Source organism: Tamandua tetradactyla, chromosome 5, assembly GCF_023851605.1.
Source record: "Tamandua tetradactyla isolate mTamTet1 chromosome 5, mTamTet1.pri, whole genome shotgun sequence".
NCBI lineage: Eukaryota > Metazoa > Chordata > Mammalia > Pilosa > Myrmecophagidae > Tamandua > Tamandua tetradactyla.
This window is the reverse complement of record NC_135331.1, coordinates 33,670,616-33,695,447: the sequence shown is the minus strand read 5'-3', so window position 1 is coordinate 33,695,447 and position 24,832 is coordinate 33,670,616. Positions and strand designations below refer to the sequence as shown.

At 49.0% G+C, this 24,832-nt stretch overlaps 1 protein-coding gene across 2 annotated transcripts in view; it reads right to left on the bottom strand.

Moving 5' to 3' along the window:
- Positions 1–24,832, bottom strand: part of AP1B1 (adaptor related protein complex 1 subunit beta 1) — a 57,102-nt gene that overhangs the window by 5,729 nt on the left and 26,541 nt on the right. The window contains exons 5-17 of one of the 2 annotated variants that reach the window (XM_077160633.1): positions 24,316–24,561; positions 22,929–23,119; positions 21,983–22,204; positions 16,776–16,896; positions 16,230–16,325; positions 15,131–15,246; positions 14,613–14,778; positions 8,744–8,842; positions 7,907–8,166; positions 7,034–7,232; positions 6,136–6,156; positions 5,394–5,537; positions 542–687 (exon numbers count right to left, since the gene is read on the bottom strand). In XM_077160633.1, coding sequence (XP_077016748.1) covers positions 542–687; positions 5,394–5,537; positions 6,136–6,156; positions 7,034–7,232; positions 7,907–8,166; positions 8,744–8,842; positions 14,613–14,778; positions 15,131–15,246; positions 16,230–16,325; positions 16,776–16,896; positions 21,983–22,204; positions 22,929–23,119; positions 24,316–24,561 — 2,027 coding nt within the window. The remainder of the gene's footprint in view (positions 1–541; positions 688–5,393; positions 5,538–6,135; positions 6,157–7,033; positions 7,233–7,906; positions 8,167–8,743; positions 8,843–14,612; positions 14,779–15,130; positions 15,247–16,229; positions 16,326–16,775; positions 16,897–21,982; positions 22,205–22,928; positions 23,120–24,315; positions 24,562–24,832) is intronic. The other variant, XM_077160634.1, reaches the window with a different exon arrangement.

Below are 24,832 nucleotides of genomic sequence, written 5' to 3'. Positions count from 1 at the left end.
GCCCCACTGACATGCAGCAGGAACTCCGTGGGGTGAGCCCAGCATGGCCACCACTCCCAGAGGCCCTGGCAGACGGTTTAATCCTCTGCCTTGCAGGGAGGCTGGCAGGTAGCCCACTCCCACCAGACTTCTCTGAGCTGCTTCCTGGACCTGGGAATGAATGACTCAGGCCCAGGAGAACAGGCTCTGAGCTCCCTTCTCTCCGTATGTGAGTACTTGCCAAAGGCAGGCTCCTGGCCTGGAGCTGGAGATTTTTATCTTTAAACTACTGCCTTGGGAACTGAAGAAAAGCAAAAATAAGGGAGACTTCCCCTCCCAGCCCGTACTTTGCAGTCCACATAGGGAGGCCACTGGGGGGAAAATACACTGCTTTGGAGAGCTGTGACCTGTGGGAGGTGGGGGAGTGGTGAGAACATCCACCGGTGAGGAGGCAGTAGGTCCTGGGCAGCGCCCTGTCTCTGCCTGCACAGCCATGCTGGGGACTCACAAACAACCTAGGAAGGCCCTGCCACCACACACTTGTGGGCCACTGGGAACTCACCTATTGCGGTTGAACTGGATGGCAAAGTCGGTCATGACCTGCAGGGCCTTGTTGGTCAGCTGGAGGTCCATGGAGATGGTGCCTGCATGACGGGTGAAGGTGCCTGAGATCTCCAGTCCCTTGGCTTTCATGGCCGGGAGCCAGACCTGCAGAGATGGGAGTGGAACGGAGCTGCTGTTGACCTCTACCCCCTACCCAAACTCAACAGCCCACCTGAGGGCTCTTTCTCTCTTCTGCTTTCCTGAAAGGGCCTCTCAGATCTGCCACATCTGCCTGTACCATCAGGGGATGGGCCAGGTAAATCTCAATGAGAAGGTTCAGTATGGCTCACCCAGGGCCACCATGGTGTGGCTGCAAAGCAGCTCGGGTGGGAAGGCGCTGGGTGAGCTCAGGTGCTAATCCGAGTCTCCAAAGATCAAAGGAAAACACTCAGGAAAGTACGGCTAAGGACAGTGACCAGACAGGTGGGATCTTGCCAGCCTCCTACCAGCCAAGGGCAGAGCCGAGTGCCCAGCAACACCTTGGGCCTTCACAGAGCCTGAGAACCCCCTGGCTGTCACAACCTGTACCCTTCACAGAAGGCCAGGCCAGCATTTTTGTTCATCTTTTTGTTATTTTGTATGCTGTATGGCGGGGGTCACATTTCATTCTTTTTCCATGTGAGTATGCCGTTATTGTAGCACTATCTGTTGAATTTTTTTTTGTTTGCTTGTTTGTTTTGTTTTGGGGGAAGAGCATGGGCTGGGAATCAAACTCAGCTCTCCCACATGACAGACGAGAATACCACTGAACTATCCATGCACCCCCAGACCAGCTTTTAATTGTAGAAGCTGGACTGACCAAGGACAGTACTGAAAGGACCCCTGACATTCAAGTCTCAACTCAAGGGCTGCCTGCTACCCAAGGCTGCTTCCCCGAGGTCGTGCCACAGGAGCATTACGGCTGACAGATGTGAGTGTGCGTGTCTCTGCCTCCCTCCACCCAGCAAGCATCTTGAGGGGAGGGCTCAGCTTCTCCATCTTTATATTTGTGGCTGGGAACCTGGTGTGGAGCAGGTGTTCGGAGAATGTTTCTTGACAAACTCCACGAGTGAAAACCCTGCCCATGAGCCCCACTGCTGTCACTCTGTGGACACACAGATGCCCCTCAGACTGCTCCTCACACCTGGGTGGCCACAGGCCAGGGAGGGCAACAAGCTCACACCCTGCTTCCCCCAGCATATCTTGGGTTAGAGAAGGCCCCTTTATCTCCCAAGTGCCCAGGGCCAGGAACCTCATGCCACCGGGAATGTCACCTCACAGCCATGTGGTCCACTCTACCTCCTCATTTTTCAAGGAGCCCTTCACTGTCCATCTCCACTGGCAAGGCCTGTGTCTGAGCTGCCCTCGGAGTTCACCAGGTAATGGCTCTGGCCTCCTAGGCGGCTGCCCTGATTCCTCTCTCCTAGGTGCTAAAATCCTCTTTTAAAATACAAATCTGATCATGGCACCCTTAAAACCCTTCAGTGCAAGATGATAATGGTAGCACAACACTGTAAGAGTCATTAATGTCACTAATTAGGCACTTAAAAATGGTTAAAATGGCAACATTATGTTATATTATGTTACCACAACAAAACAAAACAATCCTTCAATGGCTGCCACTGCCCACCCACTCCCTCCCCAGACTCGGTTTGCACTTGCTCCTCTGGGTCTCACACTGCTGTTCCCTCTGCGAGGGAAGCTCTCGCCCAGCCCCACCCTGCTCCATGCTACCTGGCTAGCTCCTCATCACCCTCTGTACCTCCTGGACCCACCAGCGAGGGCAGAAATCGTATGGCCTGTGCGCCCGGAAGAACAGCGCATGGAGAAAGCATTTGCCTTTCACATGGCCCCTCACATCACACGCCCCTCACAGGCAGCGCCCCTGTACAGACAGCATCATTGTTTCTGCCACTAGTACCGACTACCATTTGAGGTGGGCAGAAATCTCATCATTCTTGGTCACTGGGGTAACAGAGTCTAGCACAGGGCTTAGCTCAGAATAATTCACAACATTTACTGCATGAGTGAACAAGGGGCCACCACCCAGGGTCCCAAAATGCTGGAACAACTCAAAGTTCTTCTATACACAGAGGGCCTCACCCCTGCTTTGACCAGAAGGGAAGGAGAATGTATTTATCCCCAAAAGGGGGGCAGGAATGTGCACACAGGACAACTGCTTCTCAGTAGTCAGGACACTAACAGGAAAATGGAGATTGCCTACCCAAAGCTTCTGAATTGGAGAGCGCATTCCTGCGGGTGTCAGGAGACAGAGGAACCCTCTGTCATCCTGGACCTTCCTATGGCCAAGGTAGTGCTGACAGTACTCCTCCTCCAGGCAACCTGCCCTGCCTTCTCTTTTTTTTTTTTTTTTGCATGGGCAGGCACTGGGAATTGAACCCAGGTGTCCGGCATGGCAGGTGAGAACTCTGCCTGCTGAGCCACCATGGCCCGCCCATACCCTGCCTACTCTTAACTTGGCAAACGTGCCAATTTCTCTTTCATTTCCAGCACTTGCTGTAGGTACCCTCAAATAGGACAAAGCAGTGCTAACACCTGTTAAAGTGAAGGCAAACACACAAATGGAGGGCAGGCTCACCAAGGGCAAGCACTAGGTTTTATATTCCTGGTAGCTCTGCAACGCCTAGCAGGGCTGGCACTAACAGGGTTCCAGGCATTTGCTGCTCTTTCATCACTTAGTTTTGCCTTATGCCTGTACTATTGGCCTTTTAACCTGTCTGGGGCAGTCTCACATGTTGGTGTAGCCAAATCCAAGTAGTAATTGGCAGCTAAACATATTTATATCATATCATATATCCCCATGCTCTCTCTAAGCCTGCTTGTCCTGACAACAACATTAAGGCAAGCAGGTAGGAGGTTATCAAAGCCTTTGGGGCACGATGATGTAGGGGTCAGGAGCAGAACGTTGGGTGCCACTGCCCTACCTTCAGTTCCAGACTCTCACCACTTACCAGCTATGTGACCCTGGGGACAGGCACTGTGATTTTTCAACCATAAAACGGTACCAAGAGCAGCATGAGGTTACTGGGAGGATTCAGTGGCTGATGTACGCAGAAGCCTCGTGCAGTCGCTGGTACATAAAAGCTCAGCTGCTAGCATCGCGGGGTTTGGCCTCGTGGGGCCCAGGTCCTGCCTGGCGGCCAGGTCCCACTGGGGGTGAGGCCAGGTCAGCGAAGAGCAGGTGCTGGACTCACAGCTCCTCAGCAACAAGGCAGATACCACGGTGTCCTGGAGGCCAGCCATGTCCTACTCTGGGATGGGAACCTCAGAAATGAGTGGCTCTGGCTAGGAACCACGCAGCAGACACAGCTTCTGACCTAACTGTCCTGAGGGGGATCAGGCCAGATCCCTCTCCAAGAACATGTTCCTCTGGCAGCTTCCCTGAGGCTGGGGGTGCAGCCCAAGCTGCACTCTCTTCATTGCCAGACCTGCACATTTTTACACATTTTCACACATTTTCAGCTCTCTGTCCCTCCCCCTTCTTGTATTCCCATCTTGGCAAATGGCACCTCCCCTTGCCCAGATCTCATGCCAGAACTCTCCTTCCACCATTTCCTACTGGCCCTGCATCTGGCCATTTCTACCTCGAAGGAAATCTTAAATCCTGCCTTCCTCATCCAGACTGCCACCACCACTCATCAGATTCTTGCCAGTCTCCTCTCCAGATCCTTGCTTCTTCTCTTAAACCTTCCAATCCATTTCCCAAGCTGCAGCCAGAGTGACCTTTCTAAAGTGCAAATCTGATCAGTTCATCACTCTACTTAAAACCTTCCAATAGCTTCCAGTGTGCCAAGGTCAAGAGCAAATATAGCAGGTCCTGCGAATCTTGTCAGCTTCTTCCCTCTCTAACTATCCTAACTAGGGTCAGAGTTAGGATCTCCAGAGGAGCACTTGGGGATTGGTGGGGCACAGCAGGTGACACCATGGGAGGGGGTAGCCACTATTGACCTTTAATGGGTGGGATCAGAGATGCTGGACCTTCTGCTCTGGGGACAAGAGTCCACATGAGAAGTACCCTGCCTCCCTCGTATACTTTCTGCTTGGTTTCAGTATACCCTGACATTCCTAGGAAAGTAACTACTTTAAAAATCAAGGGAAGACTGCTCTTGGTTTTGTTCAGAACTTTCCTTGAGAATCAGTCACCACTTCAGAAACTTACAGCCTCACTGGCAACACCCCTCATGGTGCCTGAGCTGCAAACTCTGTCTATTGTCACAGGACTTCTATGCACTGCTGCAAACACCTGGAGACTTCACCATATCTTCTAGGCAAGTGTGCCTAAGCATTTATGCTATTGGGATACACAGTTTCCTTCCTTTTATGTCACCTTTATACAGTTATAGCATCTTATTGATTCTTTCTGTGAGTCTACGCATAGGCAGGTTACACAGCCCACAAATTATCATTTAAGGGTAGAAAAGGGGCATTCGAAACAGTGCATTATAAAGAAGGGGAATTGAGCATAACTACTGTAGCCAGACAGGGTCTTTGTCAGCTCCCTGGAGAAGCCAAGCTACCCTCACAGCTTGGGGCCTCTCCCCAGGCTGCTCCCTCTGCCTGGCATCCTCTCCCCACTTTGGCTTGGCCCTGAGCTCCAGTACCTCTACTCTGGGAACACCTCCCTGGGCCCCCACAAAAGCTGACTGGGTTCCTCCCTCTGTGCTCCTGAAAGCCCTGGTTTCTCTTATCACTGCTCTAGCCAACTGCTGTGCCGGCCCGAGCTGCATGCCACAGGCCTGTGGACTTTAGCCTGCACATCAAGCTCTGCGATGGTTCTCTGCTCCCTCCATGAGAGAAGGCATGTTACTTACTGCTTTGGGGGCCACGTATGATCCTGACAGCGTGCCCACGCCACTGGTCAGGTCAAAGAGGTCACTCAAGCCACCACCAATGGGTGCTCCGAGGTTGGCTGGTACTGCTGCTGCAGGTGGTGCTGTGAAATTGGTGTTTCCAATCTGCAAAGGAAGAGAAAGGGCTCAGAGGCAGGCATCAGAAGTAGTGATATTGGGGGCCCAGGGTGAGAAGTGTAGCTATCTGATTCTTTAGAAAACAGGGTATGGGGCAGGGGGGTGCTACAGGGCTGCTGTTCACCTCATCTCTAAGCAGCAGGAACAGACAGAGGGAGGTGAGTGGAGAAGAAAGGCTGAGGACCCCCACCCCATGGCCTGCAAGGCTTCAGCCTTAGAGGGTGTCCACTGGGGAAGGGCTGGGGACAATCCCTAAGTAACTCAGCCCATGGATAAAAGGGCACCTGAGACATACTGCTGTGATGGGACAGGCACTCTCCCTCCAGACAGGAGGAGTGAAGACTGAAAGTGCTGGCAAGTCTCAGGATGACAAGGCAACTTGTCATGAGGTGATGAGGACAGGGTGAAGAGTTCATGGATATGCAGCCAGTGGTACTAAAACCACGGGCTGCCAGGACACAGTGGACAGGAAGCCCAGGGTACAGGAGGAAGGGAATGTCTTGACAGCTTTGTCTCCTAAGATGCTGGGCTAGCACCCCAAGGAGCAGGGATGAAGGCTTGGAGACATGAAAGGACTGAACCGTACCCCTTCAGACTCATCCCCCATCTCCAAGCAGAAGCAGGCAGGGTGAAGAGAAAAGGCAGCCACATGCAGAAAGAAAAGCCAAAAAAGAAAACACACAGAAACAAGAGAGAGAAAGGGAAAGGGGAAATGATTAGTCAACTGCTGCTCCATGGAACTGAGCTCAGAACAACGTGGTCCAGGCGTGGACAAGGCCCAGCCCCATCTCCGTGAAGGCCCTACCCATCGAGCCCATTCCCCACCCCCCCACCCAGTACCCCAGCTCTCCCTACCCCTTCTCTGGTGGCACTGGCCGCCAGACTCCTGCCCTCATTCTGTAGCCCTGGGGACCTGAGGCAGGCATGGCCAAGGGATAGGGGCTCAGTTGTCTCTCTACCCGGTCTTGCCACCTCTCTGAAGAACCCCTAGGGGAATAACCAGGTCAGTTTCCCCCACTTCCCTGGAACTCTGTCCTTGACTTCTCCTGGGCCTCTCTCACCAGACTAGTCCAAACAGGATGCCCCTACCTGGCACAACGTAAGGGTAAGTAGTCACAGCCAGGCTCTCTGAAGCCAGGAAAGCCCAAAACCTTAGAAGGCAAAGGTGATTTTGGAGACCAGAATCAGGGAAAGGGTCCGGGACTGGCCCTATCTTGACTCAGGTTGCCTGGCACTCAACAGTCCAACAATGGGTTTGAATCCTGTCTCTGTCACTTAAGTACTATCTTGGGAGGAAGGTTGTGTCTCCTTTCTAAAACTCAGTTTTCTCATCTCTCACTAGGGAATCTCTGCAGGTAGATGGTCAGGACTCACTGTAGAGTACCTGGGGCACTTGGCCGGTGCCCAGCACAGAGAGGGGCTCAGCAACTGCTCCTTTGAAGACCATCGAAATCAACATTACCCAGAAGGGCCCCGGAACATACCAGGCTGTCAAGGCCGCCGCCAAGAAGGTCCACAGCTCCCACCTGCACTGAGGAGGCTGGGGGTGGGCCACCAACCGGGGGGCCGAGGTCGAGGTTGAGGAGGTCACCCAGCAGGTCACCCTGGGTGGGGATGACATCCGGCTGCTCACCAGATGGGGCTGCGGCAGGGGCCGCCTCAGGGCTCTCTGTGCTCTCACTCCTGCCGGGACACAGCAGGGAAAGGGTCATCGGGGTGGGGCTGTCGGGGTATTTCAGGAGGTCAAAGAACCCCAGTCTCCAGGATCCTCCACCAGGCACCTGGTCTCTTCGCTGACCCAAGAAGGGGCCATCTACGTGACCCCTCTTCCTCCCCATTCCCACTTCCCACATCTAATCCATCTTTCAGGCTTTTCAAGAGATCCAGCTTCATGGGTGGATGAACAAAGGGAGAAGCTGGCTGGGTTTCCACGACTCGGCCCATCCAAAAGAGAAAAGTGGATGCTCATATCCATAGAACTATGTGAGCAGGTCAAACCAACTGCTTGGAGTGACACAGGAAGTGAGAAAAATATGGGCTGTGGAGGGAGACAGAACTGTGTCCACGTGCTAGTCCTGCTGCTCTCCGACTGTGGGATTTTGGACCAATTGCTCCAGCTCTCCATACCTACTGTCCTCATCGGTCAAATGGGGACATTTTCTCTCAGTGTGCATGTGCAGATCACACAAGGCCCCCGAGAAAACACCTAGTGTGTGGTAAGCACTCAATTAAAGCTAGAAGCATGGTTTTCCTCTGACTCATGCATCACTCAGGCCCGAGAGCTGCACCCACGAGCAGAGGAACCAAACAGGAGGTTGAAGCGCTGAGACCCACCCAGATGGGCCCATCTCACTCACGAGGCAGTGCGAGGGGGCAGGCTCTTGTGTACCACGCCCCGGCCACCCTCCACAAAGGCGCTGGGCGGCTTGTGGTAAACGGAGGCCAGCGTGCCTATATAGCAGATGAGCTCGTCCAGGAGTGTGGGCTCGATGAGGTCTGTCTCTTCAGAGATGAGCGGCTTCTCAGCCAGCACCACCTCCTTGGCAGCGACTGGGTCGGTGGAGAGAAGGCGCCAGTAGATGTAGCCGCGGTCCCGCAGATCTGGGTTGTCTGAGTCCTGGTGCAGGGATGAGAAGTTCAGGAAACCCAGGCTGAGCAACCAGGTTAGGGGAAGAGAGGAAACCCTCTTCCCACAGACCCATGTTCCAGGTAGGACCACAGGCTGCCAATGAGGGCAACCTGACTGCTTCCCGGGCCTGCATGGAACAACATGAACAGACACGCCCCAGAACCATAGGCTTGTTAAACTGGCTCCCACTGCAGCCCCGGCCTCAAGCAGACCATGCCCACTCCTATCTCTCCTCACTCCTTACTGGACTGCCCTCGCTGCCCGCTACAAAAAGCCTCCATGCTCTATGAAGATCCCTAGAAACTTCCCCCAACTACTTGGTTCTCACAGAACTCATCCTCCTCTCATTTATACTGTCACAACTTCACCGTTTGACTCCACTTCATTTTAATTAGATCGTGACTTCCCAGCTGGATCCTGACCTCTCTGAAGGACTGAATTATTCTGGGGCCAAACCCCTCAAAGGTGCCAGTCTTGGGGGTGGGACTACCCAGGTCTGACTCTGTGGACCACACTCCCCTGCTAGAGCAAAGGCTGTGCTGGGTGGTAGGGGGCTGGGGCCCACCTGCGTGGCCAAGCTGAGGACTTGCTGCACCAACTCCTGGGTCTCCGTGGGTTTCTTCAGGAAAAGTTTCACTATGGCTGTCAGCAGTTGCAGCTGGACCTGCAGAGGGTGAGGAGGAGGAAAAAATCTGGGCTTTAAATGGGGGATTTAGGGCAAAGGAATGAGCAAAATGTGCGCAGGCAAAGAGCAAATCTCCTAGGTTTGGTGGTTTACCAGGGAATCCAGGCTCAAGCCAGCAGGAGCTGTGGGTGCTGCTGAGCAGCCCAGATTTGGTATTACTCACTCAGGGAGGAGCTGAGTACTGCACTGTTGGGCAGGCTGGGGGTCTGAGTCCCAGCTCTGGTGTCTCAGAAACCTGATGGGTGGGGGTGCTCCTCAGAGCACAGAGCCCTGTAGTGCCTTAAGAAGCACAGCATGAAATGGCAACTGGTGGGGCTGGTGCACCTCTTAAGGGGGCCATCCATCATGAAGGGTGGCAAAAGCGTCAGCGAAGGCCCCAGGGACTGCATCAGCGGGGCCCACAGAGACACCCTGCCATCAAGGAGCTGTGCTTCCGTGAAAGAACTGGAACAATTCTCTCTCAGCCCCTGCCTGTCACCTAGGCTGCAGCTTTCACCTCAACACTCCTCCTGTGGCCCCTGGCTTGGCCAACACTTCTCCACCCTTAGGATCTCTTACTAACTTCTCCCCCTTCATCTATACTTCCGTCTTTTTGTAGCCATTTTTATTTGCTTTTTGGAAAAATGTCAGTTCATATCCTTAGCCCATTTTATAATCAGGTTGCTTTTTCTTTTGTTGTTGTGTACTTTCTTTATGTACACAGGATATCAAACCTTTATCTGATATGTGGTTTCCAAATATTTCCTCCCATTGAGTTGGCTGCCTCATCACCTTTTTGATAAAGTACTTTGAGGCACAGAAGCTTTTGATTTTAAGGAGTTCCCATTTATCAATTTTTTTTCGTGGCTTGTGCTTTGAGTATAAAGTTTAAGAAGCCACTGCCTACTGCTAGGTCTTGAGGATGTTCCCCCGACCACCTGCACTGTGCAGCCTCCTCCACCTTCCCTCGGAGCTGGCCCAGCAGAACTGGGAACGCTCTCTAGCCACTAGACTCTTCCTCATTGTTGTTTTGCTAGTTATTGCTCAATCTAGCGCCTGGTGCATAGTGGTACTTGATAAATACTTGCTGATGTACAACAATTCTCTGCACACAGTCCCTCCTCAGCCATAACTTCATTCTGCCATAAGCCCCTGAGCCGGGGACAAGTGTTGGTGGGCTGTGGCAGGAGGTGGGCTCAGGAGGCATGGTGCTGATGGCAGTTCCTGGGGCCTGGCCGGCAGGAGGACACTTACAGAAATAAATGGCTTAATTATGTGGGTGTGCAGGGTTCTGACGGCGGGAGGCAGTGTGGGGGGGATCAGGCCTATTTCTGGGATTCCGTGATATGCAGCCCTTGTGATCTGCTTACAAATGGGCCAGTGGCATAAGAGCTGTGGGCTAGCTGTTTCAAAGGCAAGAGGCAGCCCAGAAACTGGCTTCCAGACACGGCTCCAGTCCCCGTGGGGTGGCTTCTGGGAAGCCATTTAGTGTCTGGAAAGGAGAGGTGTGGCTTATTTCAGGGGTTCTTACGAGCTTTGAAAAATGGCAATTTATGGCATTGACTTGGAGTAAGAGAGTCATGCCACACCTCATTTTAACTCTGGTTCTATCACTTCTCAGTTGGGTGATCCTAGACAAGTCATTTAACTTCTCTGAGCCTTGGTTTACTCATGTGTAAAATAGGTACAGCAGTATTACATCACAGGGTTAACGGGAGAGTCGCTGAGACAAGCACTCGTGTATTCTGCTCATCATCATCACCACCACACGGGGACTCTATCAAGTTCTCCTCAGCCTGACATTCAAACTCAGGTCAGCAGTGCTGCCCACTGGCTGGACTGCTGCCCTGGCTCAGCTGCCTCAGCTGAGAGGCAAATTCCCTACTAGCTGGCATTTTTAGGGCAGCCTTCCTGCAATGATGCCAGACAGGACAGGGTAGGACAGAGGCAAGGGGTAGGCTGGACTAATGCCCTACCTCAGCCAAGGTATTCCATGGCTAAAGAGGCCAAGGAACCTAGGATGAAAAGGTTCAAAGAGCAGTCTAAAAAAATTCCAAAACCGTGAGGCACTAAATAAGTGTTCATAAAAGAGTTCTGAACTGTGGTGTGAACACAGGAGGCAGAGGTAACAGCCACTTAATTAAAACACCCGCACCCAGCTATTATTTCCTGAGTGCCTGAGCCCAGCACTTGACACACACCATCTCATAATCTCTGCAATAATGCTGCACTCGGGACAAGGAAACAGGCTTGATGAGTTGAAGTGCTCAAGTCCACGCAACAAGAGGAGGAGCTGGGATCCAAAACTTCAGAGGCCCATTTCCCCCCACTACACTTGGCTTCCTTCTTACCTTTTCCTTGTCTGACTTCCCTAATCCTGGCTCCTCAGCATGCTTAGCTGAGTGGGGGTGGAGGGGAAGCTGCAGAAGATTTATTGTTAGGTGGACGGAAATACTCCCTGGTGGGATACCCTCTGCAGCAGGACCAATCGCAGGGGTAGAACCCATCACAGGCAGCAGAGAAAAGATGGTTGGGGCTATTACTGTTATTCATAATGGACACCTGTGGTTTTTGCCCATCCAGAAACTATTCCATCTTCCGGTAACAGAAACTTTGGCTTTCCTTCAGCGAATTACTCTTTGTTTGGCCCCATTCAGTCCACAGAGACTGGGATGGCGCCTGACAGACCTGGTCAATTAGTAACAGCAACTGGCTCAGGGATAAGGTACACAGGCCCTGGGGACTTTCGTTGGAACTGAGGGAAGTGGTTAGGCTGTAGGGACCTAGCCCCACTCACGGGAGCCTGCCTGAGCCAGAAGGCACCCCTGGGATGCAGAGACAGCTGGAAGCTTCTATCCTCATCTAGGAATGCAGTGAGGGAGCATGCTTCCTGACATGCCTGTTACAGGAACCAGTCAGTTCCCCTTTTTGCCAGGACTAATTTGCTTTTGAAATCAATTATTACCAACACCAGTTCTACATGATAAGAAATTAACAATTTCTTATCATGGGCTGGGCATGTGTTAATCACACACAGCGTGTCCATTTAACATTCACAGTAATGGGATGAGGGTATTGTGATCCTCATTTTACAAAGGTGGCATAGAGAGGAAAGCGATTAGGGTAAAGTCACACTGCCAGGAAGTTGCAGAAGATGGATTCGAACTCTGGATCTCAGATCCTGAGGCCCATGGTCCATACTCTGACTCCTTAGATCACATTGCCTCCACTGGGCAGCTAAGATTTCTGTATTTACAAAAAGACTCTTTTTTAAAGGTCCGTGTACATGAACAGACAGTTCACAGAAAAGAGAAAACAAATGAGTAGCTGCTCAACCTTCCTCATTAAGGAAATAAATCAAAATGATCCTGAGGTACCCCCTTTTCATCTAGTGGACTAGAAAAATAAAAAGGCTAGGCAAGGAGGTAAAGAAATGGGCACTCACACACATCTTGATAAGAGTGTAAACTGGTATAACATCTACAACAAGGAAAACCTAGTAAAGCTAGCAAAATTTCAAATGCACATGCCCTTTTACCCAAGCATCCTATTTCTAGGAATTTATCTTCCAGATATGTCTACATATGTGCACAGCAGAACTGCTTAGAAGAGAGAAGACAGGACACCTAAATGTCCATCAAAAGGGGATGGTTAAACAAAGCATGGTCCCTCCGCATGCAGGAATCTTATGGAGGTTATAAAACAAAGTAAGCAGTCAAACCAACTCACCTGGGACAGAACAGTCTCTCCAATAAATGGTGCCTAGAGAACTGGATATCCATATGTAAAAGAATGAAAGAAGACCCATATCTCACACCCTATACAAAAGTTAACTCAAAATGGATCAAAGATCTAAACATTAGGTCTAAGACCATAAAACAGTTAGAGGAAAATGTAGGGAGATATCTTATGGATCTTACAACTGGAGGCGGTTTTATGGACCTTAAACCTAAAGCAAGAGCACTGAAGAAGGAAGTAAATAAATGGGAGCTCCTCAAAATTAAACACTTCTGTGCATCAAAGAACTTCATCAAGAAAGTAGAAAGACAGCCTACACAATGGGAGACAATATTTGGAAATGACATATCAGATAAAGGTCTAGTATCCAGAATTTATAAAGAGATTGTTCAACTCAACAACAACAAAAAGACAGCCAACCCAATTACAAAATGGGAAAAAGACTTGAACAGACACCTCTCAGAAGAGGAAATACAAATGGCCAAAAGGCACATGAAGAGATGCTCAATGTCCCTGGCCATTAGAGAAATGGAAATCAAAACCACAATGAGATATCATCTCACACCCACCAGAATGGCCATTATCAACAAAACAGAAAATGACAAGTGCTGGAGAGGATGCGGAGAAAGAGGCACACTTATCCACTGTTGGTGGGAATGTCAAAGGGTGCAACCACTGTGGAAGGCAGTTTGGCGGTTCCTCAAAAAGCTGAATATAGAATTGCCATACGACCCAGCAATACCATTGCTGGGTATCTACTCAAAGGACTTAAGGGCAAAGACACAAACGAACATTTGCACACCAATGTTTATAGCAGCGTTATTTACAATTGCAAAGAGATGGAAACAACCAAAATGTCCATCAACAGACGAGTGGCTAAACAAACTGTGGTATATACACACGATGGAATATTATGCAGCTTTAAGACAGGATAAACTTATGAAGCATGTAATAACATGGATGGACCTAGAGAACATTATGCTGAGTGAGTCTAGCCAAAAACTAAAGGATAAATACTGTATGGTCCCACTGATGTGAACTGACATTCGAGAATAAACTTGGAATAAGTCATTGGTAACAGAGTCCAGCAGGAGTTAGAAACAGGGTAAGGTAATGGGTAATTGGAGCTGAAGGGATACAGACTGTGCAACAGGACTAGATACAAAAACTCAAAAATGGACAGCACAATAATACCTAATTGTAAAGTAATCATGTTAAAACACTGAATGAAGCTGCACCTGAGCTATAGGGTTTGTTTTTTTTTTACTATTATTATTACTTTTATTTCTTTTCTCTATATTAACATTCTATATCTTTTTCTGTTGTGTTGCTAGTTCTTCTAAACCGATGCAAATGTACTAAGAAACGATGATCATGCATCTATGTGATGATGTTAAGAATTACTGATTGCATATGTAGAATGGTATGATTTCTAAATGATGGGTTAATTTCTTTTTTTCCGTTAATTAATAATAAAAAAAAAAGAATGGTTCTCATCAATTTTAAGAATGGTATGACCTTTAGATATATTTTTAAGTGAAAAAATGCAAAAATGCAATTTGAATTCATATAGCAAACTACCAGTAGCGTTTAAAAATAAATGGGAGAAAAATGTATGCATGCACATCTGTGTGTGTATCTGCTAGTGTACTCTTGAACTCTCCGAAACCAGTAACATTTGTGATCTCAGGGGAAGAGAACTGGGTGATCGATGAAAGCAGTGAGAAGAAAACCTATCACCATGCAACTTTTGTATCTTTTACATTTTGAACCAAATCAATTTATTGCCTACCCAAAGATAAAATACAAAATTAAAACAAAACAAAAAACTTTTGCCTGTTTTAAATACACACCAACACAGACTATCCTTACGGATACCTATTAGATACTGCAGTGATGGAGGAAAAGGAGCCATTACCTCCTACATGTCACTTATCCATCTGTCTACCCTGCCAGTGCCATGTCAGGAGGGAGGGCCTGAGGCCTGCAACAGAGGCAGGACCAAGCCCAGTGTGCCTCGCTGACAGCTTACCTGGGTGCTCTCATCATGGAAGCCCTCAAGGAAGCTCTCCAGCAGCTCGTCGGCATTGTCAATCCGCTCAGCATACTCGCCCACAATCCAGATCATGGCAGCCCGGGCCTCAGGCTCGTCCAGCGAGTCTAGGTTCTCGCACAGGGTAGCAATCACGCTCTCATACCTGCAAGACCAGGACATCGGTGGCCCATGAGCACCGAGGGGGAAACACTAGGGGAGGCCTAGCAGGAGTCACGTAAAGCAGGCAGCTACCCCTTAAAATTCTAGAGCAGGGCTGGGTTAAAAGGATCTGAATTTTATCATTTACACTTTATTTCTCGTTTTAGCCTGGTGAGCAGAGCAGGGAAGCCCAGGGGAAATAAGGAAAAGCAAAGGGCTTCTTTTGAAATGTTCCTTGTGGCAGTGAAGTTGGGAAGAGAGGAGAGGTTCCTCTTGCCTTTTCCTCCCTATCTGTCCCCGTCCCCATTCCCAAGCACGGCCACATCGCCCTTGCACTGGGGGCAGTGGGCACGCACTTGTTGGGGTACTTGCGGAAGATGTCCTTAATAACCACGATGGCTTCTTGGACCACATAGTTGACCTTGGTCTGGATGAGATCAAGCAGTGTGCTCACACAGCGCTCCGCAGATTGCTAGGTGGGAAGAGGAGAGGAATAGTGTGGGCAAGGCCACTGTACCCATTTCCAACAGAACCTCTGATGACCATGCCTCGGGCCAGGGCTCAAAGTCAGTCCTTGTCACAGTGGGAGAACAAAGACCACTCTCCACAGCTAACAGGTGAAAGAACAAGGACAAAATCACGGCCATGGAATTCAGAGACACAGGAAGAGAATTAGACTAAGGAAAAAAGCCAGAGGCACAGCATCTAAGAGCAGGGCAAGTCTTCAGAGCTTTCCCAGGTCAAGTCTTTTCAGCTTTCCTCTGGGAGTTCTGAGAGTCAAGGGACTGCTCTAGGTTGATCCATCTCGCTTTTACCTGCTTCATAAAATGGCCTCCTGTGACCAAAAACCAATAGAAAGTCTCTGTTCAGGGCCAGTCCTTCTCTCCTTTATTTCAACACACTGCACTTATACCGTGGTGGAGAAATTTCTCAGGACTATCATCACAGGAGTCAAGGGGAAAATGTCTCAAGGGTCTTGGCTGTGGGAGACCGGCTATCCCAGGGCCTTCTAGTCACCGATGGCCCCAATTAAGAAGAGCCCAGCTCAGTGGTCAAGGAATCTCCCTATAGGTAGAGAATGAGAGCGGATGAAATGCCAGGACACAGGTCTGCAGCACCTTTAGCAGCTTGGAAGAAAGGGGCTTGTGGACAGCCAACCCTACCAGATCAAAGCTAACTTGCGGCTGCCTCATCATCTTAGCTAATGCTGTAGGAGATCCCACGATTATGATGGGTTAACTGAATCCACAGCAACTAGAAGGCCTAAAGGGGATTAAAGAGTGGAAGACAAAGCTCTGAAAAGGAATCTAACCAAATCTGCACAATGGGTGCCTTGTGGGGCTCTGGGGGTAACCTTTAGGCCTTTGTGGATTGCGAGTAGGTAGCAGATTCTGCTAGAATCAGACTGGTTTCCTGATTTCAGCTTCCTTTCCCTCTCTCCTCCCAGAGCCTCACCTCTACTTTGATGGCACAGCGCCCGATGGCCCGCACAGCCTTCCGAACAAAGTCCACATCCACCTCTGTCGCATACTCTTTCAGCTCCGCCAACACCTGTGGCTCAAATAGAGGACGGGGACGTGTGTGTGTATGTGCGCTCTGCTAGGGGAACCCCATAGGACACCCTGGGCAGTGGGCATGCAGACCCCTAGAAGGATGGGTTTCTTTGATCAAGGTGGAAGGCCCAAGGGGAAGGAGAGAGGTGTCAGATGCCTCAAATGGGAAGCAAGGAGGCATCAGATCACAGGGCTCAAACAGCCTTTATTTTAGGTTGATATGGCTAACACATCAACCACTTTACAAATGGATGAATGATAGGTAATAATAGCGAGAACAAGTTCTTTAGCAATAGAAATATCAGGTAACATTTGTTGAGTGCTTACAAAGCCCCAGACTCTGGGCTAAGCACTCTTGAGGAGGAGCTATTAACAGCGAGATCAGGCAGCTGGCCCAGAGACCACAGACACCAAAGCCCATGGGCCCCACTCACCACCCTCTGCTGACCTGGGCAATGTTGGCCTGGGAGGCCAGGCGAATCATGATGTCCAGTTTCTCCAGCTTCACATAAATGGGGTCATTGTACTTCACAAAAAAGACCTTCATCTCGTGCTTCAGGATCTCAGGCCTGGGGGCGGGGGTGGGCAGGGTCACCAGGAGAGCAAGGCACAAGTCCCAAGGGAAACTACTCCACGTCTGCTGGGACCTTACTCCTGGGGTCTGGGGTGGAGCCCAATATCCAGGCAGGCAGAGACAAGTGCTGTAGCTGCTCGCTCCCAGGAGGCCCACTGATACACCTGAGCAAGGCTCTGACCAACCAATTCTTATCCAACCTCATCACAGCAAGGGAAGAGGGAGTATAAATGAGACACTGCTCACATCCAGGAGATAGAAGGTACAAGGGGACAATCCCAATTCATGACTTCAGACCTCTGTTTCCTCACCTATGAAATGAGAGTGACACTGTACAGGGAAGAGTTAACGTAGCAGGTCTGAGACTGCTCTTCTGAGAAAGACCTGGCATCTGGGAGCTTGTGCTCCAGAGAGCCCCTACTGGTCCCTAACCGAGGAGGGTGCTTAACTGCCTGGATTGTCTGCACCTGGTTTATGCTGAACACGTGCTTTCCTTCAGGAAGTTTGGGATCTTGGCATTTGCCAGGCAGAAGATGCTTATGTGACCAGCTCCCTGTAAAATCCCGGGCATCGAGTCTCAAATGGGATTTCCTGAGCAGAGACACCACACACACGCTGCTGCGTTTTTGTTGCTGGGGGAAGAATATGCTCTACGTGGCCCCTCTAGGAGGGAGGGGACATAAGGAGCCTCCAAGTAGATTCCTCCAGACTCTGCCCGCATGTTTTCCCCTTGTGAACAGCCGTGTATTCCTTTTATGTCACTATATATCTTAACTATAGGTTGAGTCTTGGGAGTTTGTCTAGCAAACCTCTGAACATGGGCATGGTCTTTGGAACCCTCGACACAGGCACTTACATAATAGAACTGCTGTGAGTTAGACAAGAAGCATCTAGTATAAGGCCTGGCTGACAGAAGGTGCTTGTCACACAGGAGCTGTCACCAGCACTTTCACAAGTGTCACTGCTCTTGCTCTCAAAGACAACTCTTCTCCAAAGGCACAACTGGCACTGTCTGCCTTGTTTTTCTTAGAGTTAAAGCCTTGTGCAAGGCCACACAACGTTAAGAAAGTCACAAGGTCACAAAGGTTAGTAAGGGTGGGAACAAGATGACAGTCACCACCCGACTCCTTTGTCCTTTCCAGAAGAGAGAGGAGGAAGGAAAAGGAATGACGGCTAAGACTAAGGAGAAGGGAGAGGACACAGCAGAGTCACGAGAGGCACCCTGAGTACTTGTTACTACTGCGCATGCTGGGGGGCGGGTGGTCCTGGCAGAGCAAGGAATCTCTGTCGTGACTGGTGATGAAGCAATATCATGAGCTGTGCAACAGAAGGATTTCTGCAAACTCTTCTCTGTACAGTGTCATTCTCATTTCAAAGGTGAGGAAACAGAGGTCTGAAGTCACGAATTGGGATTGTCCCCTTGTACCTGCTGCCTCCTGGATGTGAGCAGTGTCTCATTTATACTCCCTCTTCCCTTGCTGTGATGAGGTCGGAACCTGGCAAAAGCTACCCAACCACGTCAGGACCAGGCAAGGCTGTGCCTTGGCAACACACAGCACTTCTTATGAAATTTGCCATTTTAAATATAGCAGAGGGAGCCCCTTTGCCCTAGTACAGGCCTACAAAATCACTATACCTTATTCAATCCAGTGACCCAAAGGGCATAAGTCCCTCAGGTGAAGACACACACTGCAACTCAAATCCCTACTCTCATCCTTTGTTTAGACGCTCAGAAAGCATTTCCATATTTACCTCCCAAGCCTTCGCAGAACTCCCAGTTCACCTGGTATCTATGGGACCTCAAGAGTGTGCTAAGAACTAGACTGATGTTATAATAGGAAAGAGCATCCGCTCTCTCCCAAGACAGTAAGTCTCCGTGCATCCCTGGCCCCAAGAATGGTGCCTGTCATGATATATTACATTCAAGCCCTCAGACCAAAAAAGCTGGGAGCTTTTTTTTTTAAGAAAGCTGAAAAAGTGATCAGATTTCAACTAGATATATGAATGAAGCTGATCTGGATAGGATTAAGGTAAACAGAACACTGGATAAAGGATAATATCGTCCATATTTCTAAACTTCAACCTCTGTGTGAGACAAAAGGGAAAGAGGCTTATTTGGTGCAAAATTTATATTTTGGGTAGCACATTATCTAATTTAACTAGTATGGTTAGTTTACTTGAACACCATAATTACATGGAATCTTGAATAGGGCATGAGATCTTGTTGGTTTGTCCAAGTTAGTGTGATGCCCCGATATATTCCAGAGTAATTTTGGCAGAGAATAAAAGTATCTACAAAGTGCCCTTGGAGGGCAGGAGGAAAGGAGGAAATATTAAATTTCTTCATCTGGGGAATTCCTGATATTCTCACAAGCAGTGGGGACAACCAGTTCAATAGGCTGAGCCCTTGATCTGAGGGTTTGCCCCTATGAAACTTATTCCTGAAAAGGAGATGCTAAGCCTACCTATGATTGTGCCTAAGAGTTACCCCCAGAGAACCGCTTTACTATATAGCTTTTACAGTTTGATCAGGTGATCATGAAAACCTGTGATGCTCCTTTTATCCAGGGTATGGACAGGTGAGTTAAAAAAAAAAAAGGATAAAAATAACAATAAAATGTAAAAAATTGGATAGATTGAAATGATGGTGGTCAACGAGAGGGAGGGATAAAAGTGCATAATGATAGGGACTAAATGTACAAATTTAAAAATGTTTTTGCATGAGGAAGAACAAAGGAATGTCAATACTGCAGGGTGTTGAAAATAGATAGTAATTAATATTTTAAAACTTTAACTTATGTGTGAGACTAAAGCAAAAAAAAATGTTTATCTAGTACAAAATTTATATTCTGACTACTGCATTTCCTAAAATAACTTATGTGGACAGCTTAACTGAACACCATAGTACTTGGAACCTTGAGTAGGCATGAGATTTTGTAGGTTTGTCCAGAGTGATGCCGCGATAAATCTCAGAGTGATTTGAACAGTGATTAAAAAAGTATTTGCATGTCTACGTGGGACATAACTCCCAGGGTGTGGACCTTCCTGGTAACATGGGACAGAAATCCTGGAATGAGCTGAGACTCAGCATGAAGGGACTGAGAAAAATCCTAGAATGAGCTGAGACTCAGCATCAAGGGTTTGAGAGAACCTTCTCGACCAAAAGGGGGAAGAGTGAAATGAGACAAAGTGTCAATGGCTGAGAGATTCCAAACAGAGTCGAGAGGTTATCCTGGAGGTTATTCTTACGCATTAAGTAGATATCACCTTGTTATTCAAGATGTAGTGGAGAGGCTGGAGGGAACGGCCTGAAAATGTAGAGCTGTGTTCCAGTAGCCATGTTTCTTGAAGATGATTGTATAATGATATAGCTTTCACAATGTGACTGTGTGATTGTGAAAACCTTGTGTCTGATGCTTCTTTTATCTACCTTGCAGACAAACGAATAAAACATATGGATTAAAAATACATAAATAATAGGGGGAACAAATGTTAGAATAAATTTAGTAGATTGAAATGCTAGTGATCAATGAAAGGGAGAGGTAAGGGGTATGGTATGTATGAAATTTTTTCTGTTTTCTTTTCATCTCTTTTGCTGAATTGATGCAAATGTTCTAAGAAATGATTATGATGATGGATGTACAACTATGTAATAACATTGTGAGTTACTGATTACATAACAAGAACAGAATGAGCATATGGTAAGAATGTTTGTGCGTGTATGTGGTTTTGTTTCATAAAAAAATAAATTAAAAAAATAACAGGGGTAGATAAAATGTAAAAAAATGGATAGATTAAAATGCTGGTGGTCAGAGAGAGCAAGGGATAAGGGGTATGGGATATGTGAGTTTTTTTACTTTTTATTTCTTTTTTCTGAAGTGATGCAAATGTTCTAAAAATGATTGTGGTGATGAATACACAACTATGTGATGATATTAAGAGCCACTGATTGTATAATATGGTTGCACAGTATGCGTGTAAAGATTTCTTAATTAAAAAAAAAAAAAGCTGGGAGCAGAACTCAGGAGCCAAGCCCATTCCACAGAGCTGTAGGGCTCCCTCACAGCAAAGGGGATGATTATTTCAGGGCACCCTTCCTGCACACTTGGTCTTTAGCCTACCTCACCCTAGATACTGGACCCCTTCCCTCAGGACCAGTGTCTTACTGTTGCAGTCATTCTCAGGGAGTAGAGGAAAATGGGCCACACAGCACACTGGTGACTCTCATGTATTCCTCCCCAATCAAAGTCCAATGGTTCTCCACCATCTTGGAGTCCTCCAACCTTAGGGAATTTGACTAGAGCTGTGGAGTCTGTCCCCAGAAAAAATTTTATATACCCTTTTAGGGGGGCTATTCACCGTGCAGGGGTTAAGAACTTCCACTCTACTTTTTATCTACCTTATCAACAGATGAGTAGAACATATACAATAAAAATAAATAATAGGGGAACAAATGTTAAAATAAACTTAGTTTGAAATGCTAGTGAGCAGTGAAAGGGCAGGGTAAGGGGTATGGCATGTATAAATTTTTTTCTGTTTTCATTTTATTTCTTTTTCTGAATTGATGCAAATGTTCCAAGAAATGAGCATGATGATAAATATGCAACTATGGTGATGATATTGTGAATTACTGATTATATATGTGGAACGGAATGATCAAAATAAGAATGTCTGCGTTTGTTTTTGTGGTATTTAAAAAAAAAAAAAAGGAACTTTCACTCTAGCCTTTACCTGGCCTGGTTAGCTTAAGCCAGGGTTTCTCACCTTCATCACTACTGACATTTTGGGCAGGATAATTCTTTGTTGTGGGGGTTGTTCTGCACATTCCAGGTTATTGAGCAGCATCCCTGGCATCCTCCCGTTAGATTTCACAGCCCCTCCCCACCAGCTACGACAACGAAAAGGATCTCTTGACATTGCCAAATTACTCCAGCTGGGAACCACAGTCAAGCTACTCTCTGGGACTTCCCCAACTGCAACAGGCCTGCGTCCCTTCAGCAAGCACAGCCCTCAGCGGGAGAGGCACCCGCAGCGTGCACACAGCCTGTTCACGGGGAGGGTGGGGCAGGACCGGCCCTTACCTCTTCTGCACAATGAGGTTGATGTTGCGCAGCGCCACGTACTGCAGCTCAGGCTCCGCAGACAGCAGCGTGACCAGGGGTGGGGCCAGCTTCTTGAGGAGGGTGCCGTAGTAGTCCAAGTCCTTGGACAGCATCTCCATGAACTTCATTAACACCTTCACAGCAGACAGCACCACAGCGGAATTGGCATGGGACAGCCTGGGGGTGACCCGCTCACAGATGCTGGGGTGCATTCCAATTGGGCAAACAGGAGACACACAAGGCAAAACATCCTGCTTTTAGTTATCAAAATATTATGTCTTTCGCAGGAGAAAGATCTAGAGCCCAGTTCTGCTGAAAAGTGCCAGGGAGAGAGCCTGGCATGTAGTAAATATTCTGTAAGTGTCAATTCCCTTCTGCCCCACCTACGGCTGGGGGATTCAGAAAGGTGGCCTGCTGGTTTAGAGCAAGAGCCAGCTGAGTCCCAGCTGGGCGAACACTGCACATTTCCCTCCACCTCTCTAAGCCAGAGTTTCCTTATCTGCAAAATGAAGATGAGAATGGGACCTCTTACACAGCACTGCAGTACGGATTAGTTTACTGCTATAAAGTGCCTGCTGAGCCCCAGGCAGCCTGTGAAAAGTCAGTGCACGGTGGCACAGATGCTCTCCATCACCTCTACCTCCTGAGGTGACTGGGGTCTCTCTCTGCTCCCAGCTCAGGTCCTGGCTTTGGTCTGCGCCCACAGTGAGCAGTGAGTTGACTCCCTGAAGCAACACACACGCTGCTAATAGGTTGTCTCTGCAGGGATGTGAAGTGGGTGGGCTGCCCCTGAGGCGTGACTGAGGATGGTCTGGGGGGAAAGCCCTAGGAAAGGGGCCCACTGGAGGCCTCAGATTTAGCTTACGGGGGAGCTCCCCGAAGACCAGGTAAAGCTGGGCTAGTCAGCAAGGGGCAGCCTACTCACCTCTGGGCCTCCCGGTCGTCCTTGGGCATGTAGTTGGCAAGGCAGTCCAGGATGAAGATCTGGCCCCACTCAGTGCACTCATTGAGGGCTGTAAGCAGCTTGTTAATGGACTGCGGGTTCAGGTCAAGCAGGTTGCTGCTAGGGTGTGACTCGGCGATCTCTGAGAGGGCAGCCACTGCGTTTGCCACAACCTGGTTGAGAGGGTGGAAGGGGCAGCGGCTGCTCACAGGCCAGGAGGTGGTAGGACTGGTGCTCCCCAGCCCCGCTGATGCTGGGTGGCTAGAGGGCATATATCCTGAGGAACATGACCCAGAGGACAGGCTGCAAGCATTAGCAAAATCCACTCCTTACACTCATCCTACTGACTCATCTGCAAATTGGGACTTAAATAACTGCATCTCTTAAGGAAAAGGAGAGGCAAGACAAAAAACAAGGCAAAACCAAGTGCCTGGCAATAGAAAGGGATCCCAACGCCTTTACACAGTATATCTGTTTACCAGCTACAACAGCTCATTTTAGTGGTCAAACTGCTTCTCAGAGCCCGGCAAGGCTGCTAGGAGTGGATCGGGGCTGGAGGGCAGAGACCTGCCAGGTGAAGCTCTGGGCCCTCAACCCATTTTCACTAAAGCAATTGTCTTTATCTGTGTTCCAAATGTGTTGTTTTCATCTCTCCCGATGATGAATAGTGCTACAATGCCCATCCCTGTGCTGGCCTCCCAGGGCCTGTGTGGGATCTATGTTTCTAAAGAATACAGAGGGAATGGATGGGTTGAAGGGTTTGTGCATTTCTGTTTTAACAGGGCCAAACTTCATGGTTATCATGAAGCCTGGTCACGCACATGACTAGCATCTAACATGTTGCTACCACTGTGTATGATGACATCGGTGTTCCCCAGCCACATCCTGGTGCCTTGTCTTCCATGATATGCTATTTCCTTTACAACCCTGCAGAATGTAGGAAAGGGGAAAAGCACCTCACATTCTAAGTTTACAGGTGGCCCTGGTGGAGGACATCACCCTGATGGTGACTGGAAGGGGCAGAAAGAGAGCTCTAGTATTGACCATGTGCTAGGCCATGCCAGGCAGATTACCTTCATGGCTCGGAGCCCCCACTGTACTCCTGCCAGGCACAGAGAGTTAGATCTGTTTTACTGATGGAAAAAAAGAGGGCTCTGAAAGGTTAAGAGGTTTGTCCAAGCCAGATAGCTAGTTAGGGAGGTCACAGAGAAGGAAACCACAGACTATGCCTGCATCACTGCAGGGCACGAAAAGGGTTAACCCACCCAGCAAAGCTTCAAGCTGCAGAAACTGTCTGACAGAGGGTTAAGCCAAAGTCTTTTAAAGCGAGGTGGTGGGGGTGAGGTGCCCAATGGGTGAGACTGCTTACCATGGGGTTAGAGTCAGAGATGAGGTCTTTCAGGGTGTCCAGGAAGCCCTGGTCCTCCACTAGCTGGGCGTTGATGTCATGAAGTTTGGCCACACACACAGCCGCTGTCTTGCGCACATAAGGGTCTTCGTCCTTCAGGCACTTCCGGAGGGGCTCGCACAGGTACTCTGTGATCTTGTCGACGCGGATGCAGCCCATGGTCCGCACGGCCAGGGCCCGGATCAGGGGGTTGGGGTCCTCACAGTCCTGAGGGGAACCAGCCATTGGCCAGGGACAAGAGAGGGACAATAAGACATTTGTGGCTTCGGATTCTCCCCAGTCTGCTCACGTCAGGAGCTCCAAGCCCAGCTGGGCTGAGTATGAGTCAGCTGCTGTGAAGTCTCCCACCGACTGCAGCAACAGCAGAAAAGTAAATTCCATAGAGCGGATACCCAGCATGCACCTGGAGCGTCACACATTCTCTCATTTAACCTCACAGTAGATCTACAATACTGGAACCCTTTTACAGATGAAGAAA